Consider the following 26547-nt stretch of genomic DNA (forward strand, 5'->3'; position numbering starts at 1 on the left):
GGAAAGCCTGCCACTTTCCTGTTGAGTTAGAACATCATGCCTTTTAGGCGATTAAGAAATTTAATTTTGATTTGTCTTCCGCAGGAGCTCTTAGAGATCTCAACTATCTGAGTTGGAGGAATTGCGAAATGATGCCTGTGATAGTGCAAAAATTTTTAAGGAAAAGACTAAAGCTTTTCATGATAGGCACCTTGTTAGGAAATCTTTTATGCCTGGTGATAAAGTTTTGTTATACAATTCTAGATTGCATATCTTTCCAGAAAGATTTCATTCTCGGTGGGAAGGTCCTTACCTTGTGCAAACAGTATTCCCCTATGGTGCCATAGAGGTTATGAATCCATCAACTCAGGAAATTTTTAAAGTTAATGGGCACCGTTTGAAGCCATTCCTTGAGTTGCCTTCAATGCATGATGCAGAGATCATTATTCTCCATGAGCCTCTTTATGATGATATTTGATTACATTTGATAATTTCCTCTCCTTTTTCCTTCTTGTTCTATTGTCTTATCATTTTATTTTTCTTTTTCTGCATTGAGAACATTGCACAATTTAAGTATGGGGGGGGGTTTGACTGTTTAGAACTTGAGGTTTCCTTTCAGAGTTTTCTGGTGCTTTATACACAATCTACAAAAAAAAAAAAAAAAAGAAATTGAGATCTAAGACCCTTCTTGGTACTATAATCCCTATTGGGAGGATGGTAATGAATATATGTCTTGAAGTGGGACCTCACTTAAATGATTTAGAGATACTTGTCTTAAGGTGTTAGACCATTTGTTAGTTGGTGTCCTTGTTCTTGGGTTAGGAGATGAGACCATATTCTTGGCATGGTATAAAAATATATGATATGGATATGCAAAGAAAGTAAAAATTGGTCAAAAAGTAGAAAATAAGTATAGAATTTCTAGGAGCTAGACAGAATACTGCACCTCATGAAGCAGGGTGTTTTGATCGAACCTCTTAGGAAGGAATCCTTCCGAAAAGAACTTAGCATCACTGTCTTTGTTAGCATATGCACAAAGTGAAGCTACTTAGTAACTTAGGTTTCTGATGTTTGCTCCACCATGTTAATTAGGCCAAATGTAGTGGAGTAGAATAAGTACTCTACTAAAAAAATAAAAAATAAAAAAAAATAAAAATAAAAAAGATAACCATTATGCCTTGTTGTTTATGATTGGTTAACGCTTCAAAACCCTAGTTTATGGTCCCTACCTTACAATGTGGTTTGCCTTAGGATTGGTCGTGCTTTAGAAGATACAAGGGTCGTCCTTATTTGAGATGTGTGGTTGTTCCTAAATCTAGATGGAGTATTAAAGTTCAAGTGTGGAGGTTCCTCGATTGATGTGCTCTAATTGAAAGAGGGTATGTGTTTTGTAGTTATTGGAAACTTTAAATGGTAATTTTTCAAGTTAATTTGAATTTTGGGCATATATTTACTGCAAACACCCACAAGACACAACTCATCCACTAGGGTAACTTAGGGGTTTAAAGGCTTGTTGCACGTGCTACATGCAACCGTGACTCCTAAGAAAGTGAGTTAAGCTTTTTCTTTCATTTCTTTATTTATTTATCTTGCTTGTAGACGAGCAAAAGTCAAGTCTGGGGGAATTTGATGAGCACAATAATGTGTGAAATCTTAGGGATACAAGTGTACATTTTGCCCCACTTTGGATAGTACTACTTTCATTTTTCTTGTTTTTTTTTTTTTAGTTTCCAAGTCTACAAGAGAAAGTACTTAAAGTGAATCAAGAACCAGTCCAAAGGTGGGAGCCACTCATTGGTACCACATCCTCTCTCCTATAAAATCTTGAAGATTATTCTCTCTCCTTGCCACCTCACAAGATCTTGAAGATGCTATGTAGAGATTCCTTTCTGATTTAATCAAGATTGCAAGATATTGGTTAATATTGCAAGGAAGGAATATAATTTGTTAATTTTGGAAACAGATTCTCTCTTTCCTCACACAATATCTCAGAGAATGAGGATTTTTACCAAGATTTAATTTAATTTAATTTTCTTTCTTTTCTTAAAGAAGACTTGTAAAAGGAAGGAAGCAAGACAAAAGCCCTATAAAAGGCCCTTCCTCTCCCCTCCTATTTATTATTATTCCCCTTAGTTTATTGTCTAGTTTATGCTTAGTTTTCTTCTCTCTTTCCCTCTCTCACTCTCTTTAGTTTTAGTTCTTCTTTATTTTTGTTTTAATCACTTTTGTAATAGTTTTTTATGTCAATTAGTGCAAGCACACTTTTATTCTTATTCAACCTTTTATGTTTATGATTTATGCAATTGAGTTGTAATTTTGATGTTATAGTTCTAGGCTTAGATCTAGGTGACAAGATCAAGAGACGTGGAGCATCTTTTTTTTTCAAGTTTAGTTTTTTTTTCAAGATTTTTTTTCTCTAGTACTAGAAATTTCAGATTTCGTTTATTCCAGATCTGGTTTTTAGTACTGGTAGTATCTCAAATCACCCAAGCTTTCGAGTTCAAGCATTGATTCAAGTAAGTTGGCTCCTTCAGTAATCTTCTCTCCCCCCTCTCATTACCTCTTCTGACTATCCTTTCTTTCTTAATTTAGGATTTTAATTTTAGTGGTTACATTATTGCTATCCCTTTCCCCCAAGGTTCATGGCTAGTGTATGTATTGGCTTTGCCCCTCCTAGCCATAGAACCATCAATTTATTGCTTTTATTTTAATTGTCTCCCTTTCCCTAAAACCAAGTAGAGTAACCCTTGTAAGAGTGACTCTCTGGTCAAGTAGGGAAGTTCATATTATGATGCATCCCTCGGGCTAAGTAGAGAAACCTGCTTGCGAGTCTCTCTCAAGCTTTATCCCCTTTTTTTTACTTTATTTTTATTTCAGTATTTTTTCCTTTATTTTTTTTAATTGCGTGGGTTGTTTATTTTCAGTTATTTATTTATTTAATTTTAATTGCATGGCTTACGTCTTTAAATTCTTAGATGATGAATTGTTAGGACTTTATTTTAGATACATATGTTTAGGACGGTAGTTAGAATTAGATCACAACCATTAATATGTTCACTTTCGCATTATTAAAAGAAAAAAAATAAAGTGGTTGCTCTCCCTGAGTTCGACCCGTAGCTGCACTAATCCGTACGCTTGCGGTTACATTTAAAATCTCAAATAGTCTACTTACAGAGTTGGATGAAAAATCTTCCCTTTGGGTGGAGAGAGCAAACAAGTTCTGAATTCTTCCAAAGTTGGACAAATTTCTATTGACCCAAATTTGAAGACATGCAGGTTACAATCCCAATGCTTAGGAATTTCCTTCAGCAAATTATGGCATAATTCCATGCAACGAATCTGGCTAAGAACTTGAAGATTTGTGTCTTCCAACAGCCAAGAATCATCCACATTCATGTTCACAGTCCACCTGCGTAGAGTCTCATCTAGAGTATTTGCAAGGGGATAAGCCATAATTGATTTGTTCCTAGATGATACAAGCGAACATCTTGATAAAAAAAGTGAACTAAATATATATAAGTTCATCATAATTCCATCTTGTACATTGAAGATAGGATATTACAGTTGAAAGGCAAACAAAAAGAATCACAAGTGGCGAATGATCTGACTTGTGATTGATAATGCTGAGTGGTGATTTTTGTAGACCATTGATAATGGAGAAATAAATTACTAGGGAAAACAAGTTAAAGAGTAATTAAGGTGCCAAGTGGTGAGATGATGATCTTAAAGCCTTGCTCCTTTTCTTGGACACTCGAGACATAACTCTAGATCTCTCTCTCTCTCTCTCTCTCTCTCTCTTTTTGAGTTTGGTACAGATGAGACCGCACTCGAACATGCCGAGTTGCCTACGTATCCCTTGTGAGGAATCAGGTCAAACGTAGTTCAAGTGGTTACCCTAAACTTAAACGTAATATTTTTTCAGTTAATCCATATTAACCAAACTTGACAATTCATCTCCATCCAAATTCAGTAGTACGACTTTTCCTGGGAAGACTTTCTTCACTGTGAATGGACCACTCAATATGGTCGGAGCTTTCCCCGAAGATCTTGTGTAGGTGCTCTTTGTTCTCTGAGAACCAAATCTCCAACTTCAATGTTGCGAGGACGAACATTTTATTAAATGCACTTGCCACTCTCAACTGATACTTTTTTAAATTGTCCATGGCTTTCATTCTTCTTTCATCCAACAGATTGAGTTCATCAAATTTAGCCTGTACCCATTCTCCTTCTGGTAGCTTGCTTTTTATGAGGACTCGAAGAGAGGGGATTTGTATCTCAATTGGCAACATGGCTTCCATTCCATATACAAGGGAATACTGTGTTGCCCTTGTAGAAGTTTGAATCGACGTTCTATATGCCCATAGTGCATACAGTAAGTGATCAACCCAATCTCTATGTGTATCTGCAATCTTCTAGAGAATTACCTTCATATTCTTATTAGCTGCTTCTACGACCCCATTTTTTTGTGGACAATAGGCGGTGGATCTAAGCCGTTTGATCCCAAACTTGGTGCAAAGTTTATCGACTTGCCCTAAAAAATGAGTGCTTAGGCAGATATCAGTTGTTGCGAGATCCCATGTCGACAAATGATATTCTCTTTAATAAACTTGGCCACCTTTGGAGTAGTGAGGATTGAATATGACTGTGCTTCCACCCATTTGGTGAAACAGTCAATTGCTACCAATATGAACTCATGACTATTTGATGCTTTAGGAGTAATTTTTCCTATAACATCAATACCCCATGCAGAGAATGGCCAAGGGAAACTGAGCGAATGTAATTTCATTGGTGGAATATGTATTACATTGGAAAATATCTGACATTTGTGGCACTTCCGAACGAAATCTACACAGTCCGCCTCCATTGTGCACCAATAATATCCTAATTTCAAGATTTTTTTGGCTAGCATTCTTGCATTCATGTCAGGTCCACAGATACCTTGATGTATTTCTTCTATCACCGTCTGTGCCTGTTCTTCATCCACACACAATAGATGAATTCCATCGAACGATCTGTTGTACAATAAATAGCCTTGTAATGTGAATTGAGTGGCATATTTTCTAAGAAACTTCTTTTCCCCTGATGTTGCTTCTATAGGATATTTTCCTTCGCTAATGAAGTCTACAATAGGAGCAAACCAAGATCTTCCATCTGTGGTAGATGGGCTTTACCTTTCTTTCAACCAGAAAAGGTCTTACTTGGGCCATAGGACTAACTCAACCATTGATGCTAATGTTGCAAAAGCATCGGCGAACTAGTTGCTATCTCTTTGGAAGTACTCAAAAGAGATTTCTTCAAAGTGCTTAGAGATCTTCTCCAGATATTCTTGGTAAGGCTTCAATTTCTCATCTCTAGTCTTCCATTTTCCTTGAGTTTGGCAAATTACAATAAACACTCGGATTCTTTTTACTCCAATTGTTAGAGCTATCTCCAAGCTAATTGCACATACTTCATATTCAATAATATTATTGGTGCATGAAAAATCAAGCCAAAAAGATGAAGGCAAATACAACTCGTCGGGTGTTATTAATAACACTCCTGCCCCAAAACCTCTTTGATTGGCTGCTCCGTCAAAATATAATTGTCATGTATTTACAGAGTTTTCTTCTTCAACCATCATGATTTCCTTATTTGGAAACGTATCATTTAATGATCTTCCATCTTTTGTGGGGTGTGCCGACAAATGATCCACAATTGCTCTGCCTTTGATATACTTTTGATTGACATATATACTGTCAAATTCTGAGAGTAATAGCAACCACCTTGCCATTCTACCAGTGAGTGTAGGCTTTTTGAATAAATACTTAATAGGATCCATTCTAGAAATTAAGTGACTGGAATATGCCACCATATAGTGTCTTTACCTTCTTGTTGCCCAAATAAGAGTTGTGCAAGTCTTTTCATATGATGTATACCGAGCTTTATACTCCAAGAATTTCTTGCTCAAATAATAGATAGCATGTTCTATTCCTTTTGCCTTATCTTTCTGAGTTAACATGGACCCCATCAAGAATTACCCTATTGGTAAGTATAACAGAAGTGGTTTTCCCTTTACTGGTGGCATAATAACCGGTGGATTTAACAAGTATTCCTTGACATTGTCAAATGCTTCTTGACATTGGGAATTCCATTGTGTGGGCTGATCCTTCTTCAACATCTTGAACACTGGCTCACAGATAGTGGTCAATTGGGCTATAAAATGGCTAATGTATTGGATGTGACTAGGGAATCCTCATATTTCCTTTTCAATCTGAGGTGTAGGCATGTCCCTGATTGCTTTGATCTTGATAGGATCCACTTCTATACCTCTTTCACTTACAAGAAAGCCTAATAAATTTTCTGCCTTCGCACCAAACACACACTTTTGGGGGTATTATATGACTTGCAAGAATCTTGCATTCCATTGCTTAATTATTTATTCTCTAATCTTTTCACTCCATTCAGGCCGCATTCTTCTAGCCTTTTGTTTGATAGGCTTTGCATCTGGATAAGTAGGAAGTCGATGTTGCACTATTTTTGGGTCAATGCCCGGCATGTCTTCATAGGACCAAGTAAAAACCTCTGTAAATTCTTTTAATAGGCTGGCCATTAATGAGGTTTCTTCTTCATTCAGGGTTGCACCAATTTTAATTTCTTTAGGGCATTGATTAGATCCTAAGTTAATGAGTCGAGTGTCCTCACTCATAGGTTTAGCTCTTTTTTCTTTTGATTGTTTTAACATGTCATGATATTCATCAGTTATTTTATTAGGATCATCATCAGAAAGAGACAAATCATACTCGAAATTATAATTTTCATTGATAGCTAGAAAGACTATAGACTCAATATACTGAAAGTGTGAAATTTCATTAACAGATAGAAATTCAGAAAAAGTATAAGTAAAAGGAGAGTCGATAACAGAAAGAGCATCTTCAGTGTACTATGTGGTGATTTTAGAACCGATTGGACCCCTGAGTCTTAGTGAGCTTGAAGTCATATCCTACACTGGTCCAGTTTAGCAGTGGTTCGTGGGCTGAATGAATCACTAGATATGGCATTGGCCCTTCCTATACTTCTTCAGTGGTAATAACATTTACCTCAAGGGTGTTGTTGATACCACTACCTTCACCTTCTTTATGGAGCAGCAGATGCCTCAGTTTCTCTTGGGAGAGGAGTTTAGATTCAGCTTGCTTATGCTTGGCACTTTTTGTGGTGAAAACAAGTTGATCAATCTCATTATCCATAAATCCAAATTTCCTGAGAGTGCACCTCGCTCTAGGCTAATGAGCCCTATCTCTAGAAAATCTAACTTCTCAAGCCTATTATATAAGGCAATCTCCTTACCAAGGTCACAACATTGACCTCCATTTCGGATGTAACCATTGCAGTTGCTTCTAGCACAGTAAGGGCAGATATTCATCCTTCTAGCTCTTCTCTTTCTAGCAAATGATATGCTCGCACAAAAAGAGCGGTAATGCCCCTTTTTTAGCTACTCTAGATATATCTTCCGCAGGAAAGAACAGATGTGAGCTCACATGTCAACTGGAAGATTGAGATGCCAAGTAGCTCTTAATTTATGTTGCCAAACTTCTTTTAGAGCAAGATGAGGCTTGAGAACCTGTGATGATCGAATCGAGGATGTAGGGTCAACTGCAGATTCTTCTTCCACTGTGGTAATCACATCTATCTCAAATATATCATTGATACATTTGTCTTTACCCTCCTCCTTAAATGGTAGACGCTCTAGCTTATAGGTGATCCAATCAATCTGATCTTGATAAATGACTTCGAACTCAGAATTTGCTTTCTTTACTTCTTTCTTAGGTTGAAAGTCAAGATCCTCATAACTGGGAAAAATTTTTGCTTCCTTCACAAAGTACCTCTCTAAGGTAGGGTAATTTGCAACCCTTTTCTTACAGGAGGATTCATTCCTTGCCATCATGAGCATCTTTCGATTCTCAACCCCTCGATAAGCACTTGCTCCACTTTGGCCCCTCCTTATATCTTCTAGCATCTTTTGTTCTTCCTTATGAGAAAACCCTAAACCACGTATTCTAGCAGCGTGAGGAAATTCAGGCAACCTCATAGGTCCTTGCAGGTATTTTCCCAATCCCATTCTAGAAAAATCATGCATCTGTTTCATCATTCGACCAACAGTAATATTCCACATGCCCTCAAAGTACATTGGCACATTCTCCTTCGTTGGCTCTTTAACAATAAAGTACAAAATTTTTCTAGTTCAAAACCACTTAGACGCACCTCCTGTTCTAGACTTTTTCCAACTTCAATGTTAGCCAATCTATTAACTAACTGAGGATCTCCAAAAATAGTAACTACCTTCTCATCATAGATAAATTTTACTTTCTGGTGTAGAATAGATGACACTGTCCCTGCCTTATGAAACCACGGATGACCCAGAAGAATGTTGAAGGAGACTGGGATATCTATCACTTAGAATTCAGCACAAAACTCAGCTGGCCCTATTATCACCATTGTTATGAGAATTCCGACAACATTTCTTCTGGTGTTGTTGTAAGCCTTAATAATCTGAGCCAAGGGTTTGAATTGGTTCGGATTAAAGCCAAAACATGTGGTAGCCCCATTTAGATCTGATCCATTATCAATAAGGACCATTCCACAATGATATACAGAGCTCTTATGTGCTTGATACCCTCTGGAGGTAAGTCTATATCAGAGAACATCAATTGCTTGAACAGCATATGTGGCTCCCACAATCTGAGATAATCGTGATGGATCCATCTCGATAGGCACTTGCACACTCGTGAGGGACTTCAATACAACTTCCCTATGCGTAGGAGATGCCATTAACAGCCCCCAGATGGAGATGTTGCCCTGCACCTTTTTCAACTGGCTTAACACTTGATTCTCAGGCTGTGGCTGCCTGCTACACTGCCCCATCTCCGTGACTATTGGTTGTTCCATTATCAACCCCTTTTCTTTGTAGTCTTTTCCACTTCTAGTGGTCATCACTTTCTTGAGTCCTTCAGGCCTTTTTTTTATGAGAATATTATAAGGGTATTTACTCTTATCATCATTGTTTGTATCAACAATTATGCTTGGCACTTTTTGTGGTGAAAACAAGTTGATCAATCTCATTATCCATAAATCCAAATTTCCTGAGAGTGCACCTCGCTCTAGGCTAATGAGCCCTATCTCTAGAAAATCTAACTTCTCAAGCCTATTATATAAGGCAATCTCCTTACCAAGGTCACAACATTGACCTCCATTTCGGATGTAACCATTGCAGTTGCTTCTAGCACAGTAAGGGCAGATATTCATCCTTCTAGCTCTTCTCTTTCTAGCAAATGATATGCTCGCACAAAAAGAGCGGTAATGCCCCTTTTTTAGCTACTCTAGATATATCTTCCGCAGGAAAGAACAGATGTGAGCTCACATGTCAACTGGAAGATTGAGATGCCAAGTAGCTCTTAATTTATGTTGCCAAACTTCTTTTAGAGCAAGATGAGGCTTGAGAACCTGTGATGATCGAATCGAGGATGTAGGGTCAACTGCAGATTCTTCTTCCACTGTGGTAATCACATCTATCTCAAATATATTATTGATACATTTGTCTTTACCCTCCTCCTTAAATGGTAGACGCTCTAGCTTATAGGTGATCCAACCAATCTGATCTTGATAAATGACTTCGAACTCAGAATTTGCTTTCTTTACTTCTTTCTTAGGTTGAAAGTCAAGATCCTCATAACTGGGAAAAATTTTTGCTTCCTTCACAAAGTACCTCTCTAAGGTAGGGTAATTTGCAACCCTTTTCTTACAGGAGGATTCATTCCTTGCCATCATGAGCATCTTTCGATTCTCAACCCCTCGATAAGCACTTGCTCCACTTTGGCCCCTCCTTATATCTTCTAGCATCTTTTGTTCTTCCTTATGAGAAAACCCTAAACCACGTATTCTAGCAGCGTGAGGAAATTCAGGCAACCTCATAGGTCCTTGCAGGTATTTTCCCAATCCCATTCTAGAAAAATCATGCATCTGTTTCATCATTCGACCAACAGTAATATTCCACATGCCCTCAAAGTACATTGGCACATTCTCCTTCGTTGGCTCTTTAACAATAAAGTACAAAATTTTTCTAGTTCAAAACCACTTAGACGCACCTCCTGTTCTAGACTTTTTCCAACTTCAATGTTAGCCAATCTATTAACTAACTGAGGATCTCCAAAAATAGTAACTACCTTCTCATCATAGATAAATTTTACTTTCTGGTGTAGAATAGATGACACTGTCCCTGCCTTATGAAACCACGGATGACCCAGAAGAATGTTGAAGGAGACTGGGATATCTATCACTTAGAATTCAGCACAAAACTCAGCTGGCCCTATTATCACCATTGTTATGAGAATTCCGACAACATTTCTTCTGGTGTTGTTGTAAGCCTTAATAATCTGAGCCAAGGGTTTGAATTGGTTCGGATTAAAGCCAAAACATGTGGTAGCCCCATTTAGATCTGATCCATTATCAATAAGGACCATTCCACAATGATATACAGAGCTCTTATGTGCTTGATACCCTCTGGAGGTAAGTCTATATCAGAGAACATCAATTGCTTGAACAACATATGTGGCTCCCACAATCTGAGATAATCGTGATGGATCCATCTCGATAGGCACTTGCACACTCGTGAGGGACTTCAATACAACTTCCCTATGCGTAGGAGATGCCATTAACAGCCCCCAGATGGAGATGTTGCCCTGCACCTTTTTCAACTGGCTTAACACTTGATTCTCAGGCTGTGGCTGCCTGCTACACTGCCCCATCTCCGTGACTATTGGTTGTTCCATTATCAACCCCTTTTCTTTGTAGTCTTTTCCACTTCTAGTGGTCATCACTTTCTTGAGTCCTTCAGGCCTTTTTTTTATGAGAATATTATAAGGGTATTTACTCTTATCATCATTGTTTGTATCAACAATTATGCTAACCATAGGTCCTTCAATCCTTTCTTCATATGTAGATGGTGTGAATGGACTTGGAGGACCCCCTGAAATGCAGATAGCCTGAGCTTTAACTATTTGAATAATGTTCTTCAAATACAGAATAAGTCCTTTAAGAAATGGTTCATCCTCAAAATTAACCTTAAGGTTTTCATAAAATTCTTTGACAGTTTCTTTTTGGACTGCCACTTTCCTTAATATTTTTTCAGTTATTAACATATCTTCACACATTTGGTTCAGCAAGCAGAGCACATTGTCGTAGGACGGATTCTCTTCTTCACTTTCCTCCGGATATAGTTCAAACTCAATTCTTTCAACAAAATATTCACTTTATGACTCTTGATTGTCTTCCCTTCCTTCAACAAGATCTTCCTCTAGATCTTCATTTTCTGATTCTTGACCTTCTTCTATACCTTCATCTTCATCTTCTTTAACAAGATCTTTATTTTCTGATTCTTGACCATATCCTCTTCCTTGTCTTCTTCTTCCTCTGAATCTTCATTAGAAGAAAAAATTGGCCGAATGATATCTGTTAGATCCACATCAGGCACATTTCCCCCAATAGCATTCACTGTCTCACAAATTTGTTCAGTGTCTTCAGTATCATTGTCACTCTCTCCACCTATATGGATTATATGTATTTCATCTGAGATCAATTCTCCAAGAGGCAATGCCATCATTGCCCTGATCATGTCTTGTGAGACCTCTTCTATGACATGCACTTGAGGTATTACTGGTACAATGAGAGTTGTAGGGTCAATCTAGGGCTCTTCTTCCCTCTCTATGAGATTCACTAATCTAGTAGAAGAGTAAGTGGGAGTACTTGGATCCACTAACATATCAGTCCAAGAAGTTCCATTTGGCCAATCTGCCTCTGAACACTGATGTTGGCTCCCTTCTTCTAACCATCCATTCATGGGAAGGTATTCTGGAGGTGGTGGATAAGGTTCTGGGTGAAACGGTGGAAATGACAGAGGAAATGGGGCAAGATCATATGATGATAATTCTACCTGAGGTGGGACAGAATACTCTGGTGTTGGATGGTAAGATGGAGATGGAGGGTATGAGGCAGGGTGGTAGGATGGAGATGGAAGGTATGATGTTGGGTGATAAGAAGGTAATGGAGGATGTGATGCTGGGTGATAGGGAGGTGATGGAGGATATGATATTGGGTGATATGAAGGTGACCCTGTCTGTGGAAGCGTAAGATTGTAGGGTGGAGACTTTCATCTTGCCAAGAACGGATTTCTTCAGATCTCTTCTGATTCCCCTCCTCTTTTGCTTCCAAATGCTTGGCTTTGAGCATGGCTAGGTAAGTTCGGGCACTAAGACGCCCTCTCTTAGGTTCAGGTTGAATCCTTCAAGTAGGATTATTCTCATCCGAGTCACTTTGTAATATTCCAACCATTCCATGATTCGAAGTGGATTGGTAGTCACATTTGGCTGGCTCTTCAATTCCAGTTCAATCTATTCTGATTCAATCAAATCTTGAATCTTGTACTGCATGCTTCAAGGTGATACACTGGTTGCTGAGATGAGCCTTTTGATTATGGAAAGAACAATATTCATTGTCCTTGTACCAAGTAAGTGGAGGATCACTGATTGGATGGGCAGGTGTCGTACTCAAGAGGCCTTCTTTATTTAATTTCTTATAACACATAGATAAGGGCATTCATAAACCTGAGAATTGCCTCCTCTGTACTGAACCTTTTTAAGAGTTACTGTATGCACTGCAAGCTGTTGGTCGGTGCTTGCGGTAGTTACAGTGTTCACCTCTATATTACGTGCTTTGCTATACCTTGTATTCTTACTCTGCTCCAAGGAACCCTGTCGACTGTTCCGGTATTGTGCTTCTCTAAAGATTCAGTTTTCAACCCTTCTCCATATTGCTAGCAACGCTGAGAATGTCCCAATGTGCTGAATGTATAACACATTGTAATAGGGATTTGCCAAGTTATCTAGGATCATTTCAACCTGTTCTTTTTTAGTAGGTCGAGATGTCATCATGCTTCAGTGAAACCCTCACCTAGAGCTTGTCGAACAGTTTCTAACTCTCGTCAAGTTATAGCCAGTTTAGTGTTGTAAGAGTACTGCTTGGTGAATGTTTTCATGATTGTTGACCAATTCTAAGTCTAGGAAGGGTCTAACTGAGTTAACCAACGAAGATCTGGGCCGGAAAGAGTAAGAAAAGATGCTTGCCCCTTGTTCTTTAGTAAATCCCCATGATCTGGAAATATTAATGAAGACCTTCAAGTGTGCCCTCGAGTCTCTTTTCCCAATAAACTTATTAGTGTTCCATTTAAATTTCTCTGAAATTCGAGCTCCAGGAAAAATGACCATCTCGTCAGTTTTTGTGGCTTGAGTGTCTACGACTTTCCCCTTCTACAGCAACTTTTTAAGTCTTTCTAATTGTTCCCTCAACTTCCTTTCCCTTTCAGTTTCATGGGGTTCAGTTGGAAGACTTGGTTGGATTTCTTCTTCATCATCATCGACCAGAAGCCTTGATATGGTACGAGGTGCATTGGACCCCATCTTGGTCCACTCCTATTCTCCTCGAGTTTAAATAGGTTCAGTTTGTTGCTGAGGCTGCTTGGCACTGCTAAACTAGTTGAATAAATGAAGCAACTCTTCCAACTCTAACTACATCATGTCCATTTTCCTTTTCTCTTGGGCATTTGGTTGACTTCCACTAGCCGGATCCATACTCGCCAATCTTTCAGATGACGCTGAGCTAGGTGAACTTGGTGGAGTGAGTTAGACAATAAGTTCCACCATTGGTAAGGATCTCTCAGGGTTGACTCGGGCCGAACGGTTATCTTGACGAGTCCACACAGAAAATAGGAAATTTTTTTGATGCGGAATCGTGCCTAACCTAAACAAAGAAATTTAATTTTTAGATTTTTTTTTTGGTGATATTTTTTAATGATGCACACACAAAATTTCTCTCTCCCAATAATAAGTGTCTAATTTTGGCCCAACCTTCAGTTGACTTTTACACATTTTTTTCTTAAGAGGGCCCAAATTAGACATAAATTATTCTTTGGGAAAACAAACAAGTTGGTTCATGTAAGTACAACCTCGTAACTGATTTCACATCCGTATTTTGTTTCTCCCTGTAACATGAAAATACCTAATCTTTCCTGACTCTTGGATTGGTTGTGTGGAACATTATCAGTTTGGAACACGTGCTAGTATCATGTGGTGAAGCGGGAATCACCCCACAAGCACAGTTGCGTGAACCAAAACCGATATAGTTGCATCTACCAATTCCCAATTGTCATAGAACACATCAGGTTTAACATATACAAGAAAAATCTCATCCCATATGAAATAGGCTAGAAGGGTTCTGACTTTAACCACAAACAATTACTGAGTCAGTTTGTGGAATACCATAGTTGTTCAATGGTCTAATTTCTATATGATGCGATGCAATGGATAAGGTTGTAGTACAAAAGAAGGCCACCCTTGACAGAACCAATATACCTATCGATGAAAGCGAATCATGGGTACGTGGTTCCTTTGATATACTAGATGGTACTATATCAAGGGGTGTGACTTCGCTCGTGATCATCCATGACATTACATGGCTTCAGTCAGCTAACCACAAGGGTAGGTGTATCCGTGAGTGAGTGTGTGCACAAGTGTAGTGCAGAAAGTGACCATTAGTTAATCTCAGAATGGTTAAATATGTTCTATCACCCTGAGGGTTTCGAATTATCAACGGCCATCCTTGTCAACCAATTTCACTTTGAACACTCTTATATAGGAAGTGGGCATCATTTGATCTCAGAGTACTTAGTATATCATGCATTGACCTCCTTGAGGGTGCGGGCATGACAGGGAATACCCTCGTCAAGTGATTTCACTTTGAACATGATACATAATGCAGTTAACAAGCAATATACAGACATGTTTACACACAATAATGATGAGGGAGAGAAAATTCTAACATTCATTGTAAGCTTCTGGTATAAAAAGTTTGACAGTCCCCAGTGGAGTCGCCACTGTGAGGGAAAATACCTTTATTCTCTTTCTTTCCGATCTTTTCCTCCCCTCACCTCTAGTCTACCTTGCAGGGGTGAATGAACTGAATGGTCTCCAAACATAGTTTGGTGACTATGGGGGGATGGGGAAAGTATGATTTTTTGGAGTCGCCATCTAGGATTCAGGGCCTAGAACTCTATTATGGAGCCCAATTCCGATCAAAGGATCAACCTCGAGTAGGGGGTTGGATTCCTATGAAAGGAAGGAACCCCTGAGTTTAACTTCATATTTTGGTCATTTAAGAGATAGGGGTCCATGTCAGGTTACGAGTGTGGGAAGGTGTTAGGCACCCACCTCGCCCAGAATTTTTGGTCTTTCTACCAGAGGCTTGGATTTCAAATATTCTCCCCTAAGAATTTTAACAACCTAAGCTAGCATGGAAGTCTAATTACATGAAACAACACCAACACATATACATAAACTTGCATGAAAGAATTGTAGGAAATCATTGAAATATCACATGAAATATAGCTCTATATTAAAACCACATGAAATAATAACATCTACATACAATAATAGAAAATGCAATTACCTTAACTTCATACACGTATGATGCTCCATGACATGACAATTATGATCATTAGTTTATGTGAGGAACACATATGATAACACATAAAATGATAAAATAGATTACATTTAATTCATCATTGCCGAGGGGGAAAAATTTGGTCTCTACACTTATCTGTGAGATGCACCGTTCTAAGAATTAGATCCGATCCCTTAAGCAATAGGACGAGGTCCAATAGGTGGTATGGGATTTGAATCCTGAAAGCTCTCTAGGTCCAGATGGTTTCTCGGGCGCTTTTTCTAAAAAATGTAGGGAAATACTAGGTGAGGAGTTCACGAAGGTGGTAAGATCCTTCTTTTGCTCAAGAAAGATACCAAGGGGCATCAATAACTCTTTTCTAATGTTGATTCCAAAGGTAGAGGGGGAAAGTTCATTGGATAAATTCTGCCCCATCTATATGGCGAATCTCTTTTGTAAGGCAATATCGAAGGTCATGGCAGAGAGGCTGGCTATATTTTTGCCAAGGCTGATTTTGAAGGAAAAAGGGGCATTTCAAAAAGGGAAGGTAATTTCTTCGAATATTGTTTTAGCCTCAAAGTTGGCAAACCTTCTTCATATTGCGGTGAGGGGTGGAGGAATAGGAATCAAAGTTGATGTGTAGAAAGCCTATGATACCTTATCATGGGAATTTTTACTTGCAGTACTGAGGAAATTTGGCTTTTCGGACAAGTGGGTTGGATGGCTTCATCAGATTTTTGTGTCCTCAAAAATATCTATTTTATTAAATGGTGGCCCAGTGGGATTCTTCTAGGTGGAAAGAGGGTTGAAGCAGGGGGATCCCATTTCTCCTATGCTTTTTGTTCTAGCTGAAGAGGTTCTGTGTAGGGGGTTAAAGCGTTTGCTTAGTGAATGGAAGCTAAATGCTCTCCTAGGCCCGAGAGGTGTAGAGGTTCCCAGCCAGCTGCTATTTGCGGACGACGTTTTCATTTTTATGAATGCCTCAACCAGGTATGTTAAGAATTTACAATCATTTCTCCAGAAGTATCAGGAATTTTTTGGTCAAAAATTTAATCTGGACAAAAGTAAATTATTCTTTGGAAAAGTGGCCCCTCACAGGAAAAGATTTGTTTTTGACACCTTGGATATCCCTTCTTGCTCTCTCCCAACAAGATACCTAGAAGCGGAGATATTTAAAGGTCATGTTATAAAGAATATACTGCTTCCCTTGATGGATAAGGTCAAGTGGAGGCTTCAAGGTTGGAGTGGAAAGTTACTCTCCATGGCTGGTCGGGTAGAGTTGGTGTGCTTAGTGGTTGCTGGTATGCTTGTCCATAATTTTTCAATCTATTGGTGGCCTGATTATATTGTTAAATATCTGGAGAAATGGATTCGAAATTTTATATGGACAAGGGAGGTGGACTCGGTAAAAAAGATTGCTGTTAAGTGGTTAGATGTGTGCAAGCCTAAGCAAGAGGGTGGCCTTGGTATTCGAAGGTTGAGGGAAGTTAATAGTGCCTGTCTCTGTAAATTGGTGTGGCAAATGAAGTATGGAAATTCAGCGTTGAGCTCCTTCCTGCATGCGAGGTTTATTAATTCAGATGGCTCTATGAAGTCTAGCTATAAATCTTCTTCGATATGGAAGGGCAAAAGAAAAACGTGGGACACTATCTCATCTAATGAACGGTGGGTGGTAGGGAATGGTCACTCCATAAATATGTGGTCTGATTGCTAGCTGGGGTCGGAATCTTTAAAGGAGATATCTCCTGTTCCTTTGTTGGAGTTCTGGTGCCGAGAGATGGTGGTTGATGAGCACATTTATGTGTGAAATCTAGGGTAGTAAAACATGCATTTTACATATTTAGAATGGAGCTACCTTGGGTTTACTCTCTTTTTGTAGGTTTTATATTTTCAAGGCCTTAAGGACTATCGGGTGCTATATCTCCAATTTTACACGTAAAGAGGTCTTATTTCTTTCTGAGCAAGATGGACGTGTTCAATTAAAAGTACACATTCGTTTGGTCACCCGTACAAGTGATTATTCTTTTCGGGCCAGAAAAAGAATAATGGATCAGAACTGAACCGAGATGCAGAAACAACCCGTTTGCAATTGTCTAAGAGGTACAAGGAATACTCCAAATGCCAACAAGGATCGATGGACCACATCCTTAAGTGATTGAAGATTCATTTTTGGTAACAACAACTACCTAGTGTAGTTGGTGAGCTACGGTGTACAAAATTCCCTTGCTCACCAAGAGGTCTCAAGTTCAAATCTCATGGTTGTTTTTTTTAGAGAATTTTGTTGAAGATTTCCTGCTTTTCACTCACTTAAAGCACTAAGGGCATGGAGGGGATTTCCACATCAAATTAGAAGCAAGGAAAATCGTGGAAGCAAGAAGAGAAGAAAAAAAAAGAAAGAAAAAAAAGGGAGAACCAAAGATTGTCCAAATCTTCTCTCTCCTCCACATCATCACCAAAATATTGTCCAAATCACACAAAGCAAGAAGAAATTCGACCCTAGGAGAGAGAAAAAGAAGAAAAATAAATTAGAAAAAAAAAGGAAAGAAAATAAGCAAAAAATTATAGGAAATTTCTCAAAGTTTATTTCTCTCTTCTCTCTCCTCCATCTTAGCACTTTTGGTCTCAAAAGACCTCACAATCAATTGTGGGTTTCTCTCTTTTAGGAAAGAGAAAATTGTTATCCTACCTCCACATTCCCTATAAATACAACTCATGTAAAAGGAGGAGAGACAATTCATTCTTCTTCTAGTTTTTTTTAGTTGCTCTCTCTTTCTCTTGCTCTCTCTTTAGTTTTAGTTCTTCTTTATCTTTTCTTTAATCACTTTTGTAATAGTTTTTTTCTATTTCAATTAATGTAAGCACTCTTTTATTTTTATTTAGCCCTTTTATGTTTATGATTTATGCAATTGAGTTGTAATTTTTTAAGTTATAGTTCTAGGCTTAGATCTAGGTGACAAGATCATGAGCCGTGGAACAATTTTTTTTTCAAGATTTGTTTTCTCTAGTACTAGAAATTTCAGATTTGGTTTATTCCAGATTTGGTTTTTATTACTGGTAGTATCTCAAATCGATCAAGTTTTCAGTTCAAGGGTTGAAGTTCAAGTAAGTAGGCTCCTTCAGTAGTCTTCTCTCCCCCCTCTCATTCCCTCTTCTGACTACCCTTTCTTTCTTAATTTAGGATTTTAATTTCAGTCGTTACATTATTGCTATCCCTTTCCCCGAAGGTTCATGGTTAGTGTATGTGTTGGCTTTGCCCCTCCTAGCCATAGAACCATCAATTTATTGCTTTTATTTTAATTGTCTTCCTTTCCCTAAAGCCAAGTAGAGTAACCCTTGTAAGAGTGACTCTTTGGTCAAGTAGGGAAGCTCATATTATGATGCATCCCTCGGGCTAAGTTGAGAAACCTACTTGTGAGTCTCTCTCTAGCTTTATCCCATTTCTTTTACTTTATTTTTATTTCAGCATTTTTTCCTTTATTTATATGTTTATTATTTATTTTTTTTAATTGCGTGGGTTGTTTATTTTCAGTTATTTATTTATTTAATTTTAATTACGTGGCTTGCATCTTTAAATTATTAGATGACGAATGGTTAGGACGTTATTTTAGATACATATGTTTAGGATGGTAATTAGAATTAGGTCACATCCATTAATCGGTTCACTTTTGCATTATTAAAAGAAATAAAAAATAAAGTGGCTGCTCTCCCTGTGTTTGACCCGTAGCTAAACTGATCCGTACGCTTGCGGTTACATTTTAAATCTCAACCAAGTTTTTGGCGCCGTTGCCGGGGCGATAGTTCCATGTTATTTTTCACTTTCTTTTGGTAAATCGGAGTGCTTTGCTTGCTTTGTTTTATATTTTTCCTTTTCTTTTATTGAATTCCTGAGAAGAACAACTTGTAATATTAGTTGTATCGGTGGAGGTCGCCATGCCTCACAGTATGATAAAGACAGGTTTCGCCCTGTAGCAGTACGTCAGGAATTGACCTGAGCAACCCCGGATCCCTGCCGGTAAGCTCCCAAAAATCCAAAAAAAAAAATATCAAAAAAATCAAAAAATCATTAAAAAATAAAAAAAATCATTAAAAAAAAAGTTTTGCTATCCATTCTTTTGTGCTTGTCTTACTTTAGTTGTGGGTAGTTTTCTATTGCATGAGTGTTAGGTGGGTACGTAATACTAAGAATCGGTTAGAACGAAGAGATCCAACAAGTAGTGACCCTATATGTTTGCTCTCTTTAAAACCCTTCAATATGGGAGACCAACAACAAAACCCTTCACCTAAATCTCTGAAAGATAGGTTCTACCCTGTTGGAACAGCCCAACCTTCCTACATAGTTCTACCACAAGCCCAGGGCAATAATTTTGAACTCAAATCTCAATACATCACTATGTTGCCCCACTTCCATGGGTTGACCTCTGAGGATGCATACCTATTTCTAAGGGAATTTGAAGAGGTATGTGTTCTAATTAAGATCCAACAGCTTTCTGATGATGCTGTTAAGCTTAGGTTTATCACTTTTGCATTGAAAGACCAAGCTAAGAAGTGGTTGTATGGATTACCCACAAATTCCATAACCTCATGGGAACAGTTCACAGTTGTCTTCCTTAAGAAGTTTTTCCCAACTCACAAGTCCAATAAGCTTAGAAGTGATATCCTTCAGTTTAGGCAAAAGCCTAGTGAGTCATTTTCCAAACTTATGGAGAGATTCAAGGATCTACGCCAAGAATGCCCTCACCATGGCCTAGACCTATGGCATTTATGTCAAATAATTTATGAGGATATTGATTACCCAACTAAACAAATGATAGAGTCTATGTGCCCTGAGGGATTCACATCCTTTACAGATGAAGGAAAGGCATGGGAATTCTTACTTGACTTAGCTGACAAAACCCGTGAGTGGGAATCAACCCAAGAGAGTGAAAGAACCATAGGAGGAAAAGGATATTTTATGGATGGGATAGTAGCCAAGGAAGCCCATTTGGATAGCCTAATCAAGAGGATTGAGACTATTGTTCCTAGAGAGCCATCATCAGTCAATTTAGTTAAGATTTGTGCTTGGTGCCAGTCCCCTGGACATGTCATAGAAGAATGCCCCAACACCTCTGGGGGCACTTCTAATGATAGTGTTAATATTTATGCCAAAATAATCCATATAGTAACACCTACAATCCAGGATGGAGAAATCACCCAATTTTCTCTTGGAATCAGGGCAACCAAGCAGGACCTTCCAATTTCTATAATCAAGGTCAACCTGGACCCCAAAGGCCTCCCTTTGCACAACAATATTTTTCCCAAAATACTTTTCCTAGGTCAAATGTAGGACCTCAGGCGGGTTTTCCTAGGGCCTCTCTCCTATCATCTTATCAGCAACCCCCTGGGTTTACCAACATTGGAGAGGCAAGTAGAATTAGTGACTTAGAAAAAAATATGGCCCTCCTCATGACAAGCCATCAAAATCTTACGAGAGAACTTACCTAAGTTGTCTCAATTATGCGTGAGAGGGAGAAGGGAACTTTACCCAGTCAACCAGAGCCTAACCCTAGGCATCATCAGCCTGTTAGTTCACAAGGACCAACTAATGCACCACTGAATATAGTACAAGGTCAGACCCAACAAGGGCCCTCTAACCAATGTAATGTTGTTTATGCCCTTAGGAGTGGTAGAGAGTACCAACAGAGTGTTTCTAAATCTTCCCCATTTATTACTCCTATTAACTTTTCTTCAGTTGAGGACACAAGTGTGCCTTTTGTTTCAGGTTCGTCTGATGAACCTAAAGATTTTTCTGAAACTAAAGATGATTTGGTTGAGGAAACCAAAAATGATTCTTCTGAAAAAGGGCAAATCTCTGACAGTCCTTACATTCCTCCTGTCCCATTTCCTAATCGCTTGGTAAACAAAAAGAAGATTGCTTCTATGGATAGAATTTTAGAAGTCTTCAAAAATGTAAAAATGAACATCCCTCTTTTGGATGCCATATCCCAGATCCCCGCCTATGCAAAGGTACTGAAAGATTTGTGTACTCACAAATGTATCACTAGTGTGCCCAAAAAGGCGTTCTTGGCAGGTAACATTAGTTTCATAATTACTCAGCCTATAGCAGCCAAGTATAAGGATCCAAAGAGCCCTACCATATCTTGTGTCATAGGCAACACCTACATTGAGCATGCCTTACTTGACCTTGGCGCAAGTGTGAATCTTTTACCTTACCATGTGTACAAGCAACTAGGATTGGGAGAATTGAAAGCCACTGGAACTACTCTTCAGTTGGCAGATAGGTTAGTTAAGATTCCTAAAGGGATGGTTGAGGATGTCTTACTAAAGGTGGGGGAATTTATTTTCCCTGTTGATTTCATTGTGTTAGATACTAAGCCCTTCTCAACCAAGGATGAGATCCCAATAATTCTAGGAAGACCATTCTTAGCTACCAGTAATGCATTAATCAATTGCCGGAATGGTTTCCTAAGATTATCTTTTGGTAACCAAACTGTTGAGTTTAACATGTTTAGGATTGGCAAGCAACCACATATGGAAGAAGAGATCAATATGCTTGAGGATTTTCTGGATTGTTCTGATGATTTAGTTACCAACTTCGATATTGATTTTGATTCAGAATTCCAAGAGTGTATGGATGAGTTGGATGATGACAGTGAAAATTTCTTTTCTGAAATCTTGAGTCTTCACACACTCGTGGAGCCCTTAGGACCCCTTTCCAATTCCATTCCGAAACCTTCCATAGTTGAGCCCCCTAAGCTAGATCTTAAGGAGTTGCCATCTAATTTGAGGTATGCTTTCCTAGGGCCTGACCAGACTCTTCCTGTAATAATTTCTTCAAATTTGACTTCTAGCCAGGAAGAGGAGTTACTTAAAGTGTTAAAAGATAATAAGGAAGCCCTAGGTTGGACCATGGCTGATATCAAGGGTATAAGCCCTTCCATTGTGCAACATCATATACATCTAATGGAGGATTCCAGATCATCCACGGAACCCCAAAGAAGAGCTAACCCAGTGATGATGGAAGCCATTAAGAAAGAGATCCTAAAGTGCTTGGATCATGGAATAATTTATCCTATTTCTGACAGCCAATGGGTAAGCCCAGTTCACGTAGTTCCTAAGAAGTCTGGTGTGACTGTAGTTCCTAATACCAATAATGAGTTGATCCCTACCCATGTCCAAACAGGATGGCGTGTGTGTATAGACTACAGGAAACTTAATGCGGCAACCTGGAAGGACCACTTCCCATTGCCATTCATTGACCAGATGTTAGAGAGGTTAGCTAGACATGAATACTATTGTTTTCTTGATGGATATTCTGGCTATAACTAAATCCCAATTGCTTTAGAGGACCAACATAAGACCACTTTTACATGCCCATATGGAACATTTGCTTACAGGCATATGCCCTTTGGGCTTTGTAATGCCCCTGCTACGTTCCAACGATGCATGATGAGCATTTTTTCTGACATGGTCGAAAAATTCTTAGAAGTATTTATGGATGACTTTTCAATTCATGGAAATTCCTATTCTGAATGTCTTCATCATCTTTCCCTAGTTTTGAAAAGGTGTATATCTAAGAATTTGGTTTTTAATTGGGAGAAATGCCATTTTATGGTTAAATCTGGTATTGTTTTAGGCTATGTAATATCCAAGGAGGGAATTAAGGTAGATAGAGCCAAAGTGGATTTAATTGATAATTTACCACCTCCTCAATCTGTTAAGGATGTTCGGTCTTTTCTAGGGCATGCAGGCTTCTACAGAAGGTTTATTAAGAACTTTAGTCAGTTAGCCCGACCTCTCACTTCATTACTTGTCAAAGATCAAACTTTTGAGTTTTTCAAAGAGTGCCTAGAATCCTTCAAACAACTTAAGAAGGAGTTGACCAATGCACCCATTGTTCAACCACCTGTTTGGACTGAACCTTTTGAACTGATGTGTGATGCTTCGATTTTGCCATAGGAGCAATTTTGGGTCAAAGGATTAATAAGTTGCCCACTATCATTTACTATGCTAGTAGGACCTTAAATGATGCACAACTCAATTATACAACCACTGAAAAATAATTTTTAGCTGTTGTGTTTGCATTAGAAAAGTTTCGATCTTACTTAGTTGGTTCACATGTGGTGGTGTATACTGATCATTCTGCCCTCAGATACTTAGTTCAGAAGAAGGATGCCAAAGCCCGTCTCATTAGGTGGGTTTTACTTTTGCAAGAGTTTGATTTAGAAATTAGGGATAAAAAGGAGTTGAAAACCTAGTTGCAAACCATTTATCCTGGCTTCCCAATTCCTTGACTGTCGATTCTCCAGTCAACGAGAACTTTCCAGATGAACAATTATTTGCAATGTCCAGTGAACCATGGTTTGCTGACATTGTCAACTTCTTAGTTTCAAGTGTGACTCCGGATCACTGGTCCACCCAAGATAAGTATAGGTTTCATTCCTAAGTTAAGCACTTTTTCTGGGATGATCCTTATTTGTTTAAGATATGTCCAGATCAGATTATCCGACGATGTGTTCCTGATCATGAGCAACATTCCATTCTCTCTTTTTGTCATGATCATGCATGTGGTGGACACTTTGGACCTAAGAAGACTGCCGCAAAGGTTCTCCAATGCGGATTTTATTGGCCCACTCTTTTTAGAGATGCTTTTGATTTTTGCAAGGCTTGCTCTACCTATCAGTCTTTTGGCCGTATCAATAAAAGGAACATGATGCCCCTCAACCCTATTTTGGTAGTTGAGATCTTTGATGTATGGGGCATCGATTTTATGGGACCATTCCCTAATTCCTTTAGGAATTTGTACATACTTTTGGCCATTGATTATGTTTCTAAATGGATAGAGGTCATACCTTGTAAATCTAATGACCACAAAGTGGTGGTCCAGTTTCTCAAAGAGAACATTTTTTCCCGCTTTGGTGCACCACGTGCAATAATTAGTGATAGGGGTACTCATTTTTGTAATCGGCCTTTTGAGGCCCTAATGAAAAAATATGGGATCACCCATAAGTTATCTACCCCTTATCACCCCCAAACTAGTGGCCAAGTGGAGGTGTCTAATAGGAAGATCAAACAAATCTTGGAGAAAACTGTTAATCCCAACCGTAAGGATTGGTCCCTTAGGCTCATTGATGCCTTGTGGGCCCATCGGACTGCATTCAAGACCGACCTTGGTCAGTCTCCCTACCGTTTGGTGTATGGAAAAGCTTGTCACTTACCAGTTGAGTTGGAGCATAAGGCCTTTTGGGCCATTAAGAAGCTTAACTTTGATTTGTCTGATGCGGGAATTCATCGTAGGCTCCAACTATCTGAGTTGGAGGAACTTCGGAATGATGCCTATGAAAGTTCTAGAATTTACAAGGAAAAGACCAAAGCTTTCCATGATAAACACATTCTGCGTAAATCTTTTGCAATTGGTGATAAGGTCTTATTGTACAACTCTCGATTGCATCTTTTTCCTGGTAAACTTAGATCTCGATGGGATGGCCCATTTATTGTTCATAATGTATATCCCCATGGAGCTGTGGAGATTTTGAATCCAGGAACAGGGGTAATTTCGAAGGTTAATGGTCAGCGTTTGAAACCGTTCCTCGAGTTTCCCACTACTAGTAGTGAAGAGGTCATGGATCTCCATGAACCTCTTAACACTGATGACTAATTTTTAATCAGGTATGACCCCCTTGCATTGTCTTTGCTTTTAAATTTTTTTCATGCATTGAGGACATTGCATGACTTAAGTGTGGGGGAGGGAAACCAGTTTTTGTTTTTTTTCTTTCACTTTGTTTTGTTTGTTTTTCTTTTTATTTTTTAGCTTGCTAAGGATGAAGTCCTACTTTGGCTTTTGGCTAATGATCAGACCATTCGGATGCTTGATGTATGAAAATAAAAGTTTTGACGAAGGTACCCATTTTGAACTTATAAAACCCTGTTGAGAAGAAAGAAACAAGCATGTGTCTTGAGATGGGACTTTCTTTTGAAAAATAAGAGACCCCTGTTTTATGGTGATGGACCATATGTAAGTCTGTGGGTTCCTTGTACTTTTGAATTGGAGTTGAGACTTTCTTTTTAATTTGGCATGGGTTGACAAATGCACAATTTTAAATGAAATGTGAAATCTGGTATAAAGAAGAATAAGAGTTGATTCCCTTGGAACTAGACAGGGCATTGCGCCTCAAGAAGCGTGGTGTCTTGATCGAAATTCCTTGGGAGGAAACTTTTGAAGTAACTCTAGCATCACTGCCTTTGTGGACATATGTAAAAAGCGAAGCTACATAGTAACTTGGGTGTCTGGTGTTTGCTCCACCATGTCATTCAGGCCAAAAGTAGTGGAGTAGAATAGAGTTTATTAGTGAAAAAAAAAGGAAAAAAATGTGCAAATGTCATTATTGCTTGGTAACATGTTTGGTCAAAAACACTCCAACGCTTTAGTCATTGGTTCCCTATTTCTTCACAAGTGGTTTTGCCTTAAGATAAGGAAGTTTTGGAAGAGATGAGGTGAGTTCCAAATTAAGAAATATGCTAGTGCCTGGAATTGATAAAGGGTAATAAAAGTTCAAGTGTGGGGGTCCCTTGTAAGAGAAATTATCTTTGCTCCGGATCGGTATGAGCCTTACCTTTAGCCAAAGTTGGGATTTGTTTATTCTGAATTTTGGGTGTATATTCACTGCAAACACCCACGAGACACAACTCGTCCACTAGGGGTGACCTAGGGGTTTAAAGGCTTGTTGCACATGCTAAGTGCAACCGTGATTCCTACGAAAGTGAGTTAGGTTTTTTATCTTTATTCTTTTTCTTTTTGTTTTGCTCGAGGACTAGCAAAGTCTAAGTGTGGGGGAATTCTGATGAGCACATTTATGTGTGAAATCTAGGGTAGTAAAACATGCATTTTACATATTTAGAATGGAGCTACCTTGGGTTTTACTCTCTTTTTGCAGGTTTTATATTTTCAAGGCCTTAAGGACTATTGGGTGCTATATCTCCAATTTTACACGTAAAGAGGTCCTATTTCTTTTCATGGTTGCGAAGAGGATGAAATTCTGAGCAAGATAG

At 38.6% G+C, this 26547-nt stretch overlaps 1 protein-coding gene and 1 non-coding gene across 2 annotated transcripts; one reads left to right on the forward strand and one right to left on the reverse strand.

Annotated features, from left to right (window-relative positions):
• Positions 1–11898: 11898 nt before the first annotated feature.
• On the forward strand, positions 11899–17166 carry LOC122064777 (the record flags this gene model as incomplete). Its single annotated transcript, XM_042628534.1, has 3 exons — positions 11899–12048; positions 16295–16491; positions 16600–17166. Coding segments are annotated over exons 1-3 (914 nt in total), but the record flags the coding sequence as incomplete, so codon positions are not given.
• A 2974-nt stretch (positions 17167–20140) lies between these two features.
• LOC122064778 lies at positions 20141–20247 on the reverse strand. Its single transcript, XR_006135817.1, has one exon. It is a non-coding gene; the product is annotated as a small nucleolar RNA R71 (small nucleolar RNA).
• Positions 20248–26547: the final 6300 nt, after the last annotated feature.

Source organism: Macadamia integrifolia, unplaced genomic scaffold, assembly GCF_013358625.1.
Source record: "Macadamia integrifolia cultivar HAES 741 unplaced genomic scaffold, SCU_Mint_v3 scaffold1755, whole genome shotgun sequence".
Classification (NCBI taxonomy): Eukaryota; Viridiplantae; Streptophyta; class Magnoliopsida; order Proteales; family Proteaceae; genus Macadamia; species Macadamia integrifolia.